Source organism: Heterocephalus glaber, unplaced genomic scaffold (assembly GCF_053883595.1).
Source record: "Heterocephalus glaber isolate CG9 unplaced genomic scaffold, H.glaber_assembly_v1.0 deba00001509, whole genome shotgun sequence".
Lineage (NCBI taxonomy): Eukaryota > Metazoa > Chordata > Mammalia > Rodentia > Bathyergidae > Heterocephalus > Heterocephalus glaber.
Genome location: NW_028258325.1, coordinates 51273223 through 51293440, shown reverse-complemented (window position 1 = coordinate 51293440; position 20218 = coordinate 51273223). Strand labels below are relative to the sequence as shown.

Genomic DNA, 20218 nt, shown 5'->3' with positions numbered 1-20218 from the left:
ACTGCTCTTACCCATCTTGCCCGGGATCTCTCACTGCTAGCAGTTTCTATGAACTCTGGAATGCTCCTCTTATCTGCCTCCCATATCAACATCCTCCTAGTCTCTGTTCACCAAGCCTGTGCTACATCACCACCCGAGCTCAGCCCCACTGGTCGTAATTACACTGGGATAGCATTGTGGGCTATTTTTTTTTTTGGTACCGGGGATTGAACTCGAGTCCTTGTGCTTGCAAGGCAGGCAGCAGAACCACTGAGCTAAATCCCCGACCCCATTGTGGGGTATTTTACTTTTTCTTTTGGGGAATATTTCCTGAACCAACTTTCTAGTGAGGTTAATGTTATATATTTGAACTTCCTTTGTATATGTAAGGATGCTCCTTTCTGTTACTAATCCATTGTAATCATCAGTACATAGCCAATGTGCATAGATTTAATCTTTTTCAAAGTGTTCCTTCATGACACACACCTAGGCATTAAATTTAGATTAATATTGTAGTACAATGATTTCAACTTGAAATTATGCTGCATCTCTCAAAACTTGGCTATATTTAATCCAGTTTTAGGAATACGCTTAATAATTACATTATTTAAAACATTTGGAAATGTTAGATCCCTTAACGAAAATCCATTGTATTGAACTAAATATATTTGCTTTAAAATGTGGAAGAGGAGAAAATATTTCAGATTTTGAGGGCTTGTGTTGGGTTCAATTCCTTTTTCTGCTATGACTTTAGAGGATATGTTAATTTCATTAAGCCTCAATTTCTTTATTGTAAAAGAGATAATAATGGTGTCTACATAATAGCTAATTTGTACTGTTTTTTACTAAAAGCATTAGTGATACTATTTTCAGTATTACTAGCCTCAGTGGCTAGAAGATGGAACCATTGAAAAAAAATCTGACTGAATATTGGGAGTCTTTTACTTTATTCTTTGTCAAACTAAGGATGGTAGAGAGGCTAAGGTCAAAGAATAAAGTAAAAGACTCCCAAAATTCAGTCAGATTTTTTTTCCAATGGTTCCATCTTCTAGCCACTGAGGCTAGTAATACTGAAAATAGTAAAGACAGTCATATTGAAGATGATAGAGAAACAGAAATACTCTCTGAGAGATAACAACCTAAGGCCCTGGAATTTTACAGACCATCAAGTCTATCCTAGCTTTCATTTTCTCCAAGGAGAACTCAGAGGTGCACACAGCCCAGAGGCACTGTCCTGGCTTACAAGGTTTGGAAGTGAGTCCATCCAAGAAGGCTGTCCACCTCTTCCTTTCCAGAGACCCCATCTGCCATGTCACAATGGCTTCAACATGCTTGAGATCTTAGGTTGAAACTGCCAAGGCTGCATGTCCAAAACGATCATCTGTATATCTTACTGCCAAGACTCCCCAAGAATATAAGATTTAAATCTAGGTTTTAATTGGCCAGAAAGCCCTTATCAATAACAAACAAGTTTCATCAACTTTCCTGCTAAAATGCTTATCCTTTTGTTTTATAACAGACAGCTTTTCCCAAATGAAGTCTGTTTTCTGACTAGAGAGATTATGCACTACACCTTGTCATGTGAGAGAAAAATCTCTTTTTCTTAAGAGTCTTGTGCTTGATATCTAAAGGAACTGAGGTAAAGAAGTTGAAAATAATCCAGTCCTCTTTTCCAGTGGAGCTTTCATTTCATACTTCACTACAGTTCCTCTAATCCTCACTTTCTCTTTGGGTCACAGTGTGTGCCAAACACACAGCAGGTTTCAAATCCCTGCTGATCCCTTGAGATGCTACACAGTGCATGACAGAGTTTGGCAAGCATGAGAGTGGAGACTTTAAAAAATTATGGAAATAGAACGGAGACAGTGTTACATCAGTTTAACTCTACATTTAAGATCATTAAATCTTCTTGCTACTCCCAGGAACACCCCCTTTATTCAGCAGACATCATCCTGATTGGATCGGAGCAAACAGCTGGATTCACAAAGAAGCACTAACTAATGGCTGAATTCCTTACACGCACGCATAAACACACAGCATCCTGCAAAAACAAGACTTACAAATGAGTGCTTGAAGACTCATTTCTCACTCTGACCCCTGGGTCAATGATGTCAGAGAAACTATTTCTGAAAAGAGCTCTACAGTGGGAGCGAACAATCAGATCCAACAATAATGAGTAGCTCTTGAAGGTCACAGCTGTTGAGCAGCTAATTGTAACTTGAAAAGCTGAGTCCCAAGTTATTAATGATCTTGCTGATAAGGTTTTTTGTTGTTGTTTTCTTTTCTCCACTCCAAATCATACAAGCTTTTCTTCTAACTTGGAAGACAAAGCAAAGAGCAGAGCACATTTCCTGTCTGAATGTAGTCAAACATAGCTGAATCCCCTCCAATACCTCCCATTTACACACTGCAAACTGGTGACCTTCATATACATTAAGGTACATCTTTTGATTCCAAGGTCAATCCTAAGAGATCATCAACTCTGCAAACATACTGTTTTAGATTGTTATTACTATAAAACAGACTGAGTGAAACCAAGTCAGGACTTCACTCCTAAAGGATCCTTTTTTATGTGCATGTAGTGGAACACATCATTTTCATGTGAAACGCAGACACTATTATATGCACTAAAGTTGAGTCATGGGAGGTGAAAATAATTCTTCCTTAGACCAACAAAAATTATACTGGATGATAAAAAGGATTCCCTGCTTTTCTCAAGAATTACTGTGAGGAAAGTAACGCAGATGTGAGGAAAGGAAAGGCCTGCTATTAGAAAATCAGAGAGCACATCACACGTGGAAATTCTGTTCCAACAAGCATTCTGTATCCCCGCAGGATAATGCAAATCAGTGTCGCTCTTCTCTTTCTTTTCCTATTTTATCCACTCTTTGTAATTTCTTCCCAGGTAGGAGATTCTTCAGATTTCTATCATGTATCTGGATATGCACATTTACTTGTTATACACGATACAAGTTAATAATACGTGCTTGGTGGATGAAGAAAATGAAGTAAGTAATGAAAGAAAATGAAGCTGTAAGTAATCCCCTTCCAACTGGAAAACTGCATCATGAGCTGCTCACCACAGGAAGCCACTGAGGTTCTGGAAGGAACCTGTGGCTGCCACAGAATGATGCAAGGCACTCACCTTTCCTCCCTCACTGCAACCCCTCAGGGATTAGGGAGCAGCTTCCACAAAGCCCAGGAACAAACAACTTATCACCTGCAGGATGCAAGTGGAAGCAAAGCACTTAATTATTTTACTAAGATTCAGGTCTATGAAACCAGATGCACACACGCATCCCCACTCCTTTTCTTTTTATTGCTCTGTGTAATAGGCTTCTATGTGATATGTCAATATAATCACACCAATATTTTACCAGCAACTTCTTGTTTTCATAGGTGGTGGTCAGCACAACACAAATATTTTGGTATTTTTACATTATAATAAATATTCATTGTCTCAGTACTATAAGCGCTGAATAATATTAAGAACTCTGACTTATATATGATAAATAAAGTACAGGTCCTTACTTCAAGGATTTTACAATGAAGTAAGAAAAAAGGTGCATATATATATACATATATACAATTACATTTCTACATATAATATATATGTGCATATGTATAACTATTACATATACTACATATCTATAATTCAAAAAGTACTATAAGCTCTGTAGTGCATTTAAGTGCCAAGTATTACCATCTGTATTTATACTAATTCTTATAAACTGCCAATAACACATAGATGAATATGTTTCCCTTGTTCCTGCTTCTCTGTATAACTATAAAAATGAGAAACTCCAAGTAACTAAATTATCTATGAAATCTCTTGCAATGTGATATCAAATTGATCACACTAAGCAGGGTGCAGACATACTTCAATAATGAATTAATTATTACCTCCATTTCCCCAGAGCTCAAAAAACAACAGCACAAAATTCCAAAGAGGGAAAAAGCTACCTCCATGCAGTCAGAGATTACAAACTCAAGCTGCATCCTAGAACATTTTAGCTATGGTAAGAGCTAAAATAAGCAATTTTTCATATAAAGAAACAGTTCAAATACCCATATATTCTACATAGATAGAATTTTTTTTTTGAGAAGGGAGCAAAGTCAATTACTACATGGTTAGATGTATAGGTTAGGTGAAGATTGAACCCAGGACCTGGGCATGCTAAACACATAGTCTATCACACAGAATATATCCCCTGCCTCGTGCTAAGATTTCTGGTTATGAATCTAAAGACTCAGGAAACAACTGACTAATAGAGGTAGTCAGAAATGTTACCCACATTTTCCTTGCTGTCTTTCCCCTCCTACACTAACCCTTTTGGAGGCAATTCATGTATTTATATAGTTTTTTTTCTCTGCAGAAGATATCCAAATCTGTGGCAAAAATCTGATTTAATTAAATTCCCATCATTTTCAAAATCATTACAAAATTGGCTCATGGACACTTGGAAATACATTACACTCAAAATTTAAATCTTTAATTTTCTCAGAAATTAGTACTGTATTCTTTGCCAATTGTTTAATCCAATGTACAGATAAAGAATATGAGCATAGGTTGGATTCAAAGCCATAAAATATTTTTAAAACCTCATATAATGATTTCAAAGCTTTTTATTTAATATACTTCAGTTTTAAAGAAATTAATAAAAGTGCTTTTAGTTTTTCAACTATGTGGTCATAATATCGCAAGTATTTTGCCCCAAGTATAAATTAAAACTGCAGTTTTCTACATTTCAGTGATGTTAATAGCATAAATTTATATAAAACTTCCATTTACATCCATTTTTAATTTAAAATTCATTTGTCTTCAGGGTAGAAATCTTATGAATAGACTCAAAAAAGATTTTTCTTTAAATATTAAATAATTTTACATTGAGTAGGAACTTTACTAATAGTCTATCCAACCCACTAAGGTTATAGATGAGATGTTATATAATTTATCTCAATTGACATAGTCTTGTAAGTAGCAGACAATGGATTATAACTCAGGCAACTATATAAATTATCACCCAAATTGGGATACTTTTGAGAGTGAAGGAGGGCCCTGTTAATGTAGGACAATAGGTATATATTGGATATCTCTGGCAAACAAGGATGTTTGGCTAGGCTAACTTTAATGCACTCAACATATGTAGGCTGTTTTAATTGAGAATATTCAAACTGACTTTGAAGATAAGTAAAGGGATAGATAAAGTTCTCTGTTAAATTACATACTCTATAGGCAAGTAGCTAGGAAATACAGGCAGAGTTCATAAGCTATATTAAGAATGGAGAGCAATGGCTGTGTGTAGCTCAGTGGTAGAGCACTTGCCTACCATGTATGAGGTGCTGTTGATTCCCAGCATCACAAAAGGAAGGAAAAACTGGGGGGAAGGAAGCAAGGAGGAAGAAAAGGAGGAACGGAAAGAAGAGTAAGAATTATTTCAGAAAGAAGGGAAAGATCATAAACTTTAAATATTTGTAATATTTAGATCTTTCACCCTCCATATTGACAATCATTGATCAAAGCTAAATCTGCCCAACTTAGTAACATACATTACAATCCTTTTCTTACTATAACATGTTCTATGCTTGAAAACCACAAATAAAACCTTAGCAGTTTCACAGGTTCATCACGGAGTTACAGCTGGGTCCAGGAGTATGTGTTCCCACACCTCTCCGAGCACCTTCCATCAGCTGGGTGCACAGGTTTATGTGATCTTTGTAACCATACTGCCAGCAGAAACAGTTCCCAAGCAGAATGTTAATCAGGATATTTCAGCATGGCACAGAAAGAAATTAAAATGTAGTCTTCCCATGCCATTGAATGCTATTCTAATTGTGTCAACCTACCCCACAGCTTTGTCCTGGCTTCCAATTAAAGAATAAATAAACCATGGGATTCCACAATCAAGACTCTTGGGCTGTGAGCCATTCAGTCTCATAAACTTTGTTAAAGCTTACTTACTATGCCAACCTATTATTGTATTGATGTAAGTTACCCTCATGGTGGCACATATCTCCAAAATCCCATTAATTATACTCACTCAAAAATGTCAGCAGCTTCAACAGATCATGGTCAATTCTAGATGTCTGGGATATAAAAATGAAAGATACAGAGTCTGTTCTTAAACTGAGTTCAAAGAGGAAAAAGGATGGACAAACAGACAAGGTGTGATCATGTCATATCCTAGCCTCCTGGAATCAAGGAAGGGATTGATCAGAGGAAGGGATATGAAAAAGTACAGAATACAGTGAAGCACAGGAGCATAACAGAAGACCACCCCTATTGCTTACTGCATGTTATGGGGTTTGTCTAAGTATTGATGTGGATTAATTCATTCAATATAACTTTATGAGTTATTGTTGTTTATACTTCTACTTGAAAAATAAAAGAAGAGGAGCATAATAGGTCACACATCTTGTATATGAGTCATGGATAGCCAGGCATCAGGCATTGGGAACAAAAAAAAAACCCTCTTAATCACTAAATTACACTGCTTAATATTCCAAGTGCCCAAAACTAAAAGATGACTGGGACTTAGATAAAAAGGAGGCAAATGATTGATCCTCCAAGGCAAATGGAGGATCAATACTGAACAGCTATGAGGAACTGTAGAAGATGCATCTCAAAGTACATTATTTTAAGTCTTGTTTACAAAGCTCTATAGACTATAAATTTAGTTTGTACTACAATTTCCTCAGAGGGACACTGTAGCATGGGAAAAACAACCCTTGAAATTTTCAATTAACAATACCCTTTTAAAAGGATAAAAAATACAAAAATTGAAAAGTCTCTGAATTAGTTCTATCCTCAGGTTGCCTTCCCATCTCCAACTTATTTAAATATCATACATACGAGGATCACACATAAATGTATGGATATGCACTTACATATGTGCATGTCAATTAAAGATGAAAGAAATGACATAATAGGTTTTATACAAATATACAACTAGATATGAGCAATACTATATTGCCAACAATCAATCTAGTTTTGATTTCCTGAGATTGATTTATCTATTTTTTTTAGTGTTGAGATTGAATTTTAGGCCTTGCATATACTATACAACAACTCTACCCCAGAGCTACACCCTCGAGCCTACCAAATTCAGAGATTTCTAATAATTATTGCTTTTCCTTTTTAATAATGAAATAATGGTACATATGAATTTTTTTGCTCCTAAGAAAATGTGTAGCAGGTAAGGTTAATTTGTTTTTCATATTTCTAGCCTTGTTTTGATGGATCATTAATGCCAAATATTTTTGCCATAATTCTTAAATGTTAAAATAACATTCAAGTGTGTACATTTTTTGCTATAAACTACAGAAAAATATTTCCACATGTGATTTAAATTTTTCTAGTGTTTCTTTATTATTTCATACAGTATTACAATATTCCTAGAATAACCATTTAAAGTTTTATTATCTTATCTTAATACATTTTCCATAGAGCACTACTGTTAGCCTGATGATTTACAATTAACCAATAATCAAAGTAAAAAGGAAGCTGAACCCAGTGGCACACACCTGTAATTCTAGCTAATCTAGAGGGTGAGGCAGGAAAGTATCAAGTTTGAGTACAGTCTGGGCAAATTATACTCTGTCCTAAAATAACAATAACAATAACAATATCAAGAAGAAGCAGGAGGAGGAGGAGGAGAAGGAGAAGGAGAAGGAGAAGGGGAAGGGGAAGGGGAAGGGGAAGGGGAAGGGGAAGGGGGGAGGAGGAGGAGGAAGAGGAAGAGCAAGAGGAAGAGGAAGAAGAAGAAGAAGAAGAAGAAGAAGAAGAAGAAGAAGAAGAAGAAGAAGAAGAAGAAGAAGAAGAAGAAGAAGAAGAAGAAGAAAGAAGGAGGAGGAGGAGGAGGAGGAGGAGAAGGAGAAAATAAAAAGGGCTGGAAGTACAGCCCAGTGATAGAGCACTTCCTTAACATTCTCAAAAATGTGGGTTCAATGCCCAGCATCAAAGAACAAAAAAGAATTTGCAATTCCAAGATGGAAGAAAATCAGTAAACTCTGTCAAATTTCCTCACTTCTACCACATGTATTCACAAACCTAATCCTCTGTTATTTGCTCATCTTCCATACAGGGCATTTGAGAAAGGTCACCGAGTCAGTAATGTTATCAGTGAGAATCAAAGACACTCTCTTGCCATCCACTGAGCTCACGCTCTGATGTCACACTGCTGCATATTCATAAACTGCAAAGGCTCTGCATCAGCACAGGCTGCTAACCAGGTAAACACAAGAAAACTCTGGGATTTAAATTAACCAATTTTATCAATCCAAATTGCTTCAATGCTTTTATTCCTTCCATAAATGTGTGTCCCCAATATCTCTCCTTGCCCATTTTATTTTGGTGATCTCATTAACTCCGATGGCTTTGGCACCTCTCTATCAAAAATTCCCAACTTTCATCACTAGCAATAACTTTTTTCTTGATACTGAGATTCACATGTTCAGACTTTGCTCCAGATTTGCACCGTTTACTCAGTACTTCTAGGACCAAACTCACCATTTATTTCTGAAAAGTCAAAGCATTCTCTTCTGTCCTAATTCTGTGAATGGTACCACCCCATCACCTAGGCATCTTTGATTCTTCCCTCAACTTTACCTCCAACATCCAATTAGTAGCCCAGTGCTGAGATTCAGGCTTCGTGCTTCCCTCCCATCATCCCCCCTTCTTTCCATTTCCCATGCTATCTCCCCAGTTCAGACATCATTACCTTCTGCCCTTCGGCAACAGCCTCACTGATCTCTACTTTCAAGTCCCCCTCCAGCCTAAGTTTTCCTACCTAATCCTGCCAGGTTCTAAACTGCAGCTCTAACAAAGATCTTTCAGAGAATATCCACTACAGAAAAACATTATGTACAAAGTCTCACCCTGACATTTAAGACCCCCTACAAGACTGTTACAACCTACCTTATAAAAATTTTATTCCACTCCTTCCTTATGTCTTTACTGTCCATTAAGTTACACTATGCTCTGTTAAATGAAAATGTCCTTATTTTCCCCAGTTGTAATTTTGTGCACAAAATTCAATTCCCTGGCATACCCTCTGCTACCACTTTCCATGTACAATTGCAAATTATCCTAGGACATTTTTTCAAGAGATAGTTACTATAGTACCTCATATAAAAAAGCTGTATTTATCTTCCCTTCATCATCTCATGCCAGGAATTAATTTTTCTTCTTTAAAATATTAAAACACTTCATTGACACCATATTCTACCAAATCATAGAATCAACTGCACACCTTCTTTTCTTTTTCTTCTATTCTTTCACCAGCAGCTGCGAAGACAGTGAAGAAAGGAACAGCCTTCCAGGGGGTATCATATACTCTATACACCCAACAAATATGCAAATTACACTATTCTCTTCCCAATCCATGTACTCAGTGTTCATTTATCCAAATAATGAATCCATAATTGTACCCCAAATATAAAGCCAGTATTTTAGAACATTATTTTGACTCTTTCCAAAAGGAAACAAATACTAGTTGATGAATTCACTAAAACTCTTCATGAGTGTCCCATTACATATCTGTGGTGTGATTAGTACAAAACAAAAAGTCAAAATGAGGGTAACAGTAACGGATGTTTACTAGAGTTCAAGAATTGTATATTTTGCCGGGGATTTAGCTCAGTGGTTCCGGTGCCTGCCTCGCAAGCACAAGGTCCTGAGTTCAATCCCCAATACCAAAAAAAAAAAAAAAAAAAAAAAGAAAGAACTGTATATTTTATCATATTGAGTATGTTTGTATACTATGCTTAATCATCACAAGAATGTACATATTTTTGATATCACATAATATAGATATGGTAACACTGATTTTTTTAAGATATGAATTTCTGGCCTTGATTAAAATAGTTAATATATAGTAAAGCTGTGACTGAACATAAATCTCTCTGACTGAAAGGCTGTGTATTAACTCCAGTTCCATACTACTGGCCACTCTGTAGCAAAATATAAAAAAAAATTTAAGAATTATAGACATATCTAATAACTAAGCAAATGGAAAAGTAATAGCATTTTATGAAATAAGCGTGAGGATGATATGATCATCTTGCCTAATAGTACATATGAAAGAGAGAATAAGTTAAAATACCCGGCCACTCCAGGGATACAGGTTCTGGATACCTACATAAGTGGAAAATGCAGAATCTAAAATCATAAGCATAAGGCAATTGGTGAAAATACTGTACAGTATCACCTGTCCTCCTAGTCCTTTTAATTTTACATTTGGGTTAGTGATTCTATACATACAATGAAAGCTTTCTCTCTTTATCTGGAGTACACTTGAGATCTTTTACTACCACACATTGTTTGAACTAATGAAAAACTGAAAAAAAGACAAGATATTTTTGAGTAATTAAGTTTTTCTGAAAAGTATCTGACATTGGCAGTATAAAGTTTGCTTCTTTGAAACATACATACAATTCTCACAAGATGACAACTGCATGAATTAATGAAACAATGTAGAATAAATTCCTCATCAAATTCTTGAAACAAATATGTAAAAAATGTCAAAGTTTTGCATTTAATTTCTCTGATTCGTAGTTTTGGTAAATCAAAAGTTTAATGGTTGAGGCCGGAGATTTAGCTCAGTGGTTCTAGCACCTGCTTTGCAAGCCCAAGGTCCGGAGTTCGATTCCCGGTACCAAAAAAAAAAAAGGTTTAATGGCCAAAATATCATTTCTGTAAGCATTTTCAAAAACTGCTCTCATCTTTTTCAAATGCAAAAAGGAGATTGAAGTATAATTTATGCAAATAAAAATCAAAGATGGGGTTTTTAGCACATTTTCCTAGAAATACTTAAAGGTGAAACTCATGAACACCTGTATTTTCAATTGATACACCCATTATTGAGGAATTTACATCATTTGCAAAAGAAACAGCATACTAAAGAAACTCTTTGAACTTAAGTTTAGGGCGACAATGTATTTTTAAAAGGCTTAATATCTAACCTACTTCTCTAGAGGCCTTTTACTTTTTTTCTAACATAAAAACAAAGTATGACGCTGGATGCAGAGAAAAATTCTGAAGAGAGATGTGGGAAGGACATATTTGCATATCAATTAGATGGCAAGTCTTCTAAAATGGCAAACCTCAGTGAAAGACACACATAAATTTGGACAGAAGCTTTTATCTGAAATAATATTATAGTGTCATATAAAACAAGAAAGCTAACACAGCACTTTGAAGGCCACATTATATTATTCTTCTGCAGTAAGAGTTACATCCAAAAGGCTAAGCTTATCAAACAGAAGGTTTCTGTTGCTGGAGCGACATTAATCTCTGTTTTCTGTTACAATTTCTCTCAGCTCCTTACCTTTCCACAAATTCCTAGCCTTCACCTACATTCTTCGGACTGTAATGTAGTAACAACAATAAAACCAACCTTTCTAAAACTTGAGGAATATAGGTAGCCTGACAGAAGGATAACTTATCACTAGCAACAAAAATAACACTAATAACATGAGAAGAGTAACAAAAATCTCAGATTTTCCAATGATAGTAAGTTAAACAAAATAAAAAATAAAAGCCAGAAGGAAGTAAACAGAAATTCTTTACCCCATGATAATGCATTTCCATACACATGTACAATGCTTAGACACTATAATTAAAAAGCAGAATAGGAATTTTTTCCTTAAGAACAGGGATAGAACTAGGATTAGAAGTCCCATTTGACACAGCTATTCCTCTGCTGGGTATCTTTCCAAAAGAATTAAAAGAATCATACCACAATGATATATGCTCACCCATGTTTATAGCGGCACAGTTTGTAATAGCTAAAACTTGGAAACAGCCCAATTGCCAATCAATTGGAGACTGGATAAAGATTTATTTTTTAATAAAATGGAGTATTACTCAGCCATAAAGAATAAGAAATTAGAGACATTTATAGCTAAATGCATGCACATTGAGGCCATACTCTTAAAGTGAAATAAATAGGACATATATGCATAAATACCAAATAGTTTCTCTGGCGTGAAAAACTAAAAGTATAAGTAAGAATCAAAGTGTACAACTGATATTGTGAAATAGGAAGAAAAAGTCTAAAGGAGTAGGGGTAGTGGGAGGGATAGGGAAAAGGAAAGAAGGAAATGAAAAAATATGAAAAAAGGAAAAATATGGAAACAAAGTCTTTGTAAATAGGGAAGGGTGGAGGTAGTGAAGGGGGGGCAGGGGAATGGGGAGAAAATAAGAATCAAGATATGTCATGTAAAGGTACAAGATCTCTATGATGAATGTAACTGTATTGTATACCTAAAATGTACCAATAAATTTAATGGAAAAAAAAAAGAATAGGGGTAGGGATGGGTGAAAGTAAAGGGAAGTCATCTTTAATCACACTTTTGCTGAGCTAAAGGGGAGTTAGAGGGTACAGGACTTTCTAACCAGCAGAGATAATCTTTGGTGAAAGTATGCAGGAATGGGGTCATGGCTTCTTTAAGAAAGCGAAAAAATTCTTCTGTGTCTGAGCTTTGCTAGTAGTACTTGTCTGTTGGCTACAGCATAGATGACACTTCATGTTCTCCAGTAAATTCTTTGACTCACAGAGGTTAGGTACCCATGTGGCTGAAAAATATGTAAGACACAAAGGGATGCAATTTGAAGTAAAAGAAAATGTGCTGCCTACTACCTCAAGTACTACATGTTGGTGTTCTGGCTTGTATAGATTTAAAGTATCCTCCATTTACCTCTCTGAGTTTTTATTTATTCCAATGTCTGTGACTTGCCCAATAGGTGGTGACTCTACAGTACACAGAAGACCTAGCTCCACATCCAATTCATGATATTACAAACAGCCCAACAAATGAGTTCTGTCATCCTCACCCTGCCCACAGAAGTTTATTGGAATGCCACCACACGTCAAATTATGTGGTACTTGCAATTGTGATCTTGGACCTATAGCTTGGAGTACAATTTTATTTTCAAGACTCTTATATAAGGAGAACATCAACCATTTCCTCAAGATAAATCATCACTTTAGAGGCTTATTAAGGAGTATGTTATTTTAATAATCAGCTATAATTAGGCAAGAGATTAATCAAGGTTCATTTCTGAGACATTCTCAAAAGACACATGGAGATGACTTTTTGTTCTTATTTTATTGAAGCATGTAGTGAGTTACATTGTTAATGAGAGCAAATACTAATAGTCCCTTGCTTCTTTCAGGAATTTGACAGGAAATCCTGTGCAACAAACTGCACAAGTAGTATCTCTAGATCTGCACAACAGTAAAGCTTCATTAACAATTTGTCCTGAACTTTAGGCCTAGGAGCTGTCTAAGGATTGAGTGAAGCACACCCCTGGATGTGTCTGGGTGGGTCCTGGAGGGAGGACCTTGGAAGCCATACCTGGCCCCTTGCCCTTTCCTCTCTAGAGTTGTTCGCAGGGCTATTTCAAGCCTCCTAGTACTAAGAAGTTTTGTTCCACCATGCCCTTCCATCATGACATTCTTGCTTTGCAGCCATCTGATCATGAACTGAAAGAATTCATGAGCCAAATTAAACTTCTCCTTCTCTAAATTGTGGGTGTCTCTTTCTCTTTTTTCCAGCAACAAGAAGAGTGACTAACATAGACTAAGAAGATAGAAGAGCTCAAAACTCAGGTGTAATCTTAGCTCCAGTATATCTCTGTTACATGTCACTAGGGAATAAAAGGAATGAAAGAAAATCCTCTCAGGCTGCATCTTAGCTGTCACTTCATCTTCAGAAGCACCTTCTCCGACCTAGCAAGGCTAGGTAGACAATCCCTCCATGTGCTCCGGAGAACTCTGTTTTCCAGTGCTGCCTCCACTGCATACTACTATTGTGTGGGCTCTGGATTCTGGAATGTCTAGCAAGGTGATTCATTAAATAACGAATACCAACTTAATCCATGAGGGTTAAATTCCCTTTCTTGTTAATCTGAATTTAAAGGCAAAAATGGCAAGTGCCAGTTGGTGGCGGGTTCTGGGACTAAGAGGAACGGTGTCCAATTTGAGATCACAGCCCTCATAGTGACACTGAGGAAAGAAAGAGTTCAGAAGAACAGAAGAACTAGAAGGATAGAAAAAAAAACCCAAAATCAACCAAACAACTCCCTGGGATTATTTTCTAATCTCTAGAATCTGAGCCTTTCCATTTGCATACAAATTATGTATTCTTCAAATATTATTTCAACATTTAACACTCCACCTCCGACACTCATGTGTGAACACGTGACACAAGTTTGCCTTTTAAAAATTTTTTTGAAAAAGACCTTTGGGTACAGATAGAAGGTATCCTCTAGCAAGCATTAACACATTGCACTCTATTTTGTGTATTCCAGTAGACTCCCTGAAAGATCAGTTGAGGAGTTCCTCATCTTTGTCTTCCTGGTATTGAGGATAGTATCCAGCATCATTTGTACTGAAACTATGTTGTTGGAAAATTAAACGTGTGCGATGAATAAGGAATAAAGCAACCTCCATTATTTAGTAATATGGAGTAATTTTAAAGGCTGATGTAGTTTAAAATAAACTTAAAACTTAGAATTTATCTTTGTTCATAATTATAAGTATTCCCATTCATAAATATTAAAATCTAAGAATGAGGGAGTAATAAAGTTGTGGTAGAATTTTCTCCAAAAGAACTGACAGAATTCACAAGCCTCTTATAAAAGCATTGAGGCTTCTATAAAAGCAAACTTTAAATAAGTGCAGGATAGAGTTTTCAGACTTCTTGTCATGACTGGAATGCTTTGTCCACTTTCCAAGAACAAAGCTGAATGAACCTGGCAGCCCATATGTGGTCTGCGAGAGGGGTATTTGTAGGTCCTCTGAAGGAACTTTCCATGCATCCACATAAAAATCACAAATAAAGCAAAGAATAAGCTGTTTTAAAAAAAACACATTAACATCCGTTTAGCTTCTAGGGAAAGTCTTGATACCTAGTCATTAGCTGGGCAATCTGCCCTCAGAGTTCCTTTGCCTTAATATGCAAAAAAGAAACCTGACTGGAGATTTGTTTTAATTCTTTACGCTTTGTTGCTGTACCGTGAAGTCCTAATTTCTGTGAATCCAAATACTCATTAACTCTCAAGTGCTATTAGCTATCAAGAGTCAAATGAATTCAATGGAAAAAAAAGAACAAAAAGTCATTTTAAACCAACAAAAGGGGTTTTGTTTTGTCATTATGGCTGTTTTTATGGAGCCTGTACTTGCTTATTTGTCTATCTATAGAGAAAGATGAGATAAACATTTAAAGGCAATATCTACTTTATTTTTAAATCAAAGGCTGCGTTAATATTTAGCCTTTGCTACTTACACTTATTATTGAATCTTACATTCTTCAAGTCGCTCCATTGTAAAAGAGACAGTTGGTTTTATTTTGAGAAATGAGTCGAGGAAGGGAGGACATTTGTGTTCACTAACATTTCTGTTTTCGAATTCTTCTGTCTTTCCAACTTAAAGAGCTCAAGATAATGTGAATCTCTTACTTAAATTTTATTTTTCCTACCCCTCCAAGCCCTTTAGTTATAGGTACTATCAGGAAAGATTAGGCCTGCACTATTTACTTACTCTTCTTTATCCTTTCTATAGAGAGTGCTCTCAAGTGACCTTTACTGACTGGGTCTCACTAATAAAACTCCTTTGCATAACAGTAACTTTCTAAGAGTACAACCTCAGCATGATTCGTAAACTCTTTTTGATATCATATGACATTTACCTTTCTTTGTCTCCATTTATGAGATCCCATGAAATGTGCCTTGCACTTTCACGTTTGTCTCATACTGTCACTGTGATCCAGAGTGACTCACTTGAGAAATTTGTACTTCCTGTTCCTATAACTTTAGGCTCTACAGAAATATATGCTCTGCTTTTCAATTGTGTGTGTGCTGAAGAGGCTGGAATGTACTCATGAGGTTAGACTCACTAAACTTAATTCTAGAATTACTACCACTTCTAAATATTTTGGACTTTTGATGCCATGTTTTTTAAAAAAAGATTACCATGAGGGTCACTGCTACAAAATGTGGGCAAGAAGAACTAGGTATGGGAACTGAGTGCTTATTCAAGTATGTCCATGTTTCCTGATAACTATGAATGGACAATTGCAGAATCTACTATTTGAATGGCACAGAAACCATGGATTCATAGAATAGACCTCTGGGAAAAAATTTAGGTCATTCCCATGTAAGTCACCAGAAGAAAGGTTAGTTAAGGGTGCAGGGAAATAGAGGAGAGAAAAGATGTCAATAAATTATGAAGAAGGGACAGACAGGAGGGCAAAGGAAGTAAAAATGATCAAAATGTAGTGTGGACAGTATATGTGTTAATTCATCAAGATTATATATAATACATATTTTTTTCCGTTTTCCTGTTTGATAGAAAAATATGATTTGAAATCTGTCATGACACTGTTACCTGCCATATAATCATGGTAAAAACTAAAAGCTAGGGATGTAGAAAAATCTTACTGAGCTATACAAACTGAGGTACGGAGAGGGGCTGTGTAGCACAGTGGCAGTGCTTGCCTACCATGTGGAGTTCCCAGGCTGCAATCTCCAACACTTAAAAATAAAAACCAAGGAAGTGTTTAAATTCAGCCAACTTCTCAGTAAGAGTTCTATAGGAAAAAAATTATTCTAGCTGACTGATATTCTGAATTTTTGTCAAAATACAGAATTGTCAGCAGGTGTGTATGCCTGTTAGTTATTGATATAAACATTTTTAAGAGCTACTCATAAAAATAAAATATGATTTCTGACTCTCTTATTAATTGTACTAGAAATTCTGATGAATATATATTCAAAGGAGTAAGTTTAACTTTATATATGTAAAGTATATCCTATATATATTCAAAATATACAGTGAAAGTGTAAATTAAAAAATATTACAGTAAAAGATGCATTACCACTCGTTTTTCACAAATACCGCTTCTTGCTTCCTTACTCCTATACTTATCCCAGCATGCTTGCCACTTTCTGATGCCGTTCTGGAAGTCTTCTTTCATGAGTGTCTTTAAGAGGTATGATTAAAAAAGTAATGAATATGCTGCCGAATGCCATTCAAAGGAAAGGGAGGACTGTAAAAACACTATGGTGTCCTCATTAACCTTATTCACTGGATCTGGCAACATGTGACTTCTGGCTTTTTCCCAGAATGAAAATGACCATGAAAGAGAAATGTTTTTAATTGATTCAGGACATCATGACAGCTACCACAGCACAACTACAGTGAGTTATGAAAGAAAATTTCCAGAAGTGCTTTGGAAAGTGGCAAAAGGTGTGTTCTGAGAGGGGAAGTAGTTTTAGGGGATCAATGGTAATACGTATTTTACTCTGTGTTTACTGAGTGTTTTGCTCTCCAATAAATTATCGGGCAGGGAAAATAACTGTGGTTTGCAACAATACTCCACATTCATGGTTCCTGACTAAATCCTTTCCCAACCTCTTCCATATTGTGGCACACAAAGAAAATTCTACATGTTATATTCCCTGGAAATTACAAGAGTAAGAATGCCTGTATAGAGTTTTGTGAGAAAACTATATTCCTCAAATCCTATGGAAAAACAAAATACAAAGTGTTTGGGGAAAGTTTATGTACTGGAGTTTGTGCAAATGTTTTATAATGTTCTGCAGTGGAGTTTCAAGAGCTGGGTGTCACTCAATGTACTTGCTAGCTGCAAAAGCAATATTATTAAGTATTTTCCAACATTTTCATAAGAATATTAGGTTGTTTCATAATCATAGCTTTCTATTAGATTTTATGCTTTAAATAAATATATGTAATTCTTAACTAAGATGTCTTCCTCATAATCCTTTCAATACATTGCATTTTTCAAAGGAGATGATCAGAAATATGAGAGCTTATCTTCCATAACCTTTAAAATTTTACAATAGTTGAAACTGTCACTAAAAATAATTTAAAATTTCTTGTGATAATGTAAGCATATTTCAAATCCAATCAAAAATTATAAAACAAATATTTGTAAATAAGGATGAAGCTTTACTATAGAACAGGCATGCATTATTAAAACTGACCAGGATACCATGAGCAGAGACATAAGTCACAGCTGGAGGCAGATGGTGAATAGGTAAGATACACTTGGGGCACTGCCCAGCCACCCCCAGCCCGCTCCCCCCACTGCTGGCCGCACCTTGGGCTGCAATCTGTGCTCCTTGGGCACCTGGACCTCGAACTCCTCTGGCAGCTCCTCGGGGCCCTTGTCCACGGTGAGCGGTGACACGCTCTGCAGCTGGCTGCTGAAGGAGGTGTCCGGGTGGCAGAGCGGCTCCTGGGCTGCGCTCAGCGTGTCGCAGTGGAGCAGCAAGGGCTGGATGTCGCTCGCTGTGTTTGCCACCTGCGGGGACCGCAGGGCGCACCATCAGACCCGCACAGATCAGCCGGCCAGGGCAGCCCTGGCAGAGGCTATTCCCAGTGCAGCGCCCTGCTGCAGGCTACAGGCTCAGGACTCCAGCCACCCTGGGCCCCTCAGACAACCCTGGACCTGAGGGATCCACCTCCGGATCCCTGTGTAACACAGGTCTGTTCAAACACTATTCTAACTCAGAAAAAAAGAAAACTCCTCCTGACTGATCCCAACACTGATTACAAAATGGAACGCAATTATTGAAAGGAGGGTAAGCTTCCTACCTGAAAAAAAATAAATGTTATATATATATATATATATATATATATATATATATATATATATTCTTTTTTTGGTACCAGGAATCGAACTCAGGTCCTTGTGGTTGCAAGGCAGGTGGCAGAACCACTGAGCTAAATCCCTGGCCTGTTATTTATATTTTTATAGTCACAACACTCTTAATACAAATTATGGGTACTGAAATCTACATAAGAGTAAATAAAATATTGGTTACTGATTTCAATTTTTACACAAAACAGCTTGATAACGGGTGAAAAGTTTCAAAAGGTGACTTTTTTGCTATTTGTTGTTTTGTTTGGTGTATAGTTACACTCACATGGAGTCTTTTATATTCATTTATATGTTTTCAGCCTATTTAGCTGACTTTTTATAAAGAGATTAAGAGCTGTGGTAGATATTAAAGTGAAAAGGATAAACATACATTTTTCGCCATCTATATACACAGTGATTTTACCGACAAATGGTACATATTACATAAATGAATAAATATGGAAGACCAAGACAATAATGAGAAAATAAAATTATACACATATGATTTTTAAATAATTCACAAAACAGTCATACATTATATACAATGAAAAACAAAGCTATTTAAGTACAGGGATTTTTGGTAAATCAATACATAAGATACATATTTCTCTACACTAACTAAAATTTATTTAATAAGTAAGAATAATAGTGAAATGTACCTACCAAAAAAAAGTAAAATGTTTTACAAAGGAAACCTTGCTCTATACAAATATTTTAGCACATTATAACATGTATGTTTAAAATCAATTACTAACATGATATAACTATCATTAAAACACAGAGAAATTAAAATCAATTATGTAGGAGAATTTTATGATAATCATTCTAACACAAGATTACAGTGTTGCTATAATGTATTGTTTTATATATTTATAAATTAAGAATATAAGAATAAATAAATCTCTCTAAATCATATGAAATGACATAGCTCTTATAGGAAAAGAAGTTATATGTGATATCTGTTAATTCGTATAAGTCTAAGTGCCCTGAAACAACCTTGAACATCATAATATAGAATCACTAAAATATCTATGCAAAGGTAACGAGAATGACATTGGTAGCCTATGTGAATGAAACAAGTGTCCAAGAAGGGAACACGTTTCAAGAGCAAAAAAGTTATGAAAATCCAAATCTCTAAATAAATGCTTTCTGTGCTATTCCATTTGAGAGGCCCTTCTTCTAATTTTTTGACCTCTAAAATATCCTTTCCTTAGTGCCCAAAATGACGATGTGACAATTTTAATATAGTTCTACAAAAATATATATAGAAACGTTGTCCTAACATTTATGCAACAACTTTCTGGAAGGAAATGCAAAGAAATTAGCCAAAGTATAGAAAGGTATGTTATTTTATAAGCTTCAGTTATAATAAAGTTGAAAGATTTTATCCTTAGTCAAGTTCACATACATGCACACTTGGAGTGATACAGCATATGCTTATCTTTCATTTGTTCAACAAGTATTTACCAAGTACCCACAAGGTGTCAGGAACCCTTGTATGTGTTGGAGAATTTGGTGAACAAAACAGACCACATACATACCTTAACGAATCATACACCTAGCAAGAGCA

The 20218-nt window shown here is 35.9% G+C and overlaps 1 protein-coding gene across 30 annotated transcripts in view; it reads right to left on the bottom strand.

Annotated features, from left to right (window-relative positions):
* Adgrl3 (adhesion G protein-coupled receptor L3) overlaps positions 1–20218 on the bottom strand; it is an 878168-nt gene that overhangs the window by 545751 nt on the left and 312199 nt on the right. For 29 of the 30 annotated variants that reach the window (XM_087187879.1, XM_004849675.4, XM_021262304.2 and 26 more), the window contains one exon: positions 18106–18309. The exons of the other annotated variant lie outside the window; for it this stretch is intronic. In XM_087187879.1, coding sequence (XP_087044005.1) covers positions 18106–18309 — 204 coding nt within the window. The remainder of the gene's footprint in view (positions 1–18105; positions 18310–20218) is intronic. 30 annotated transcript variants of the gene reach the window in all.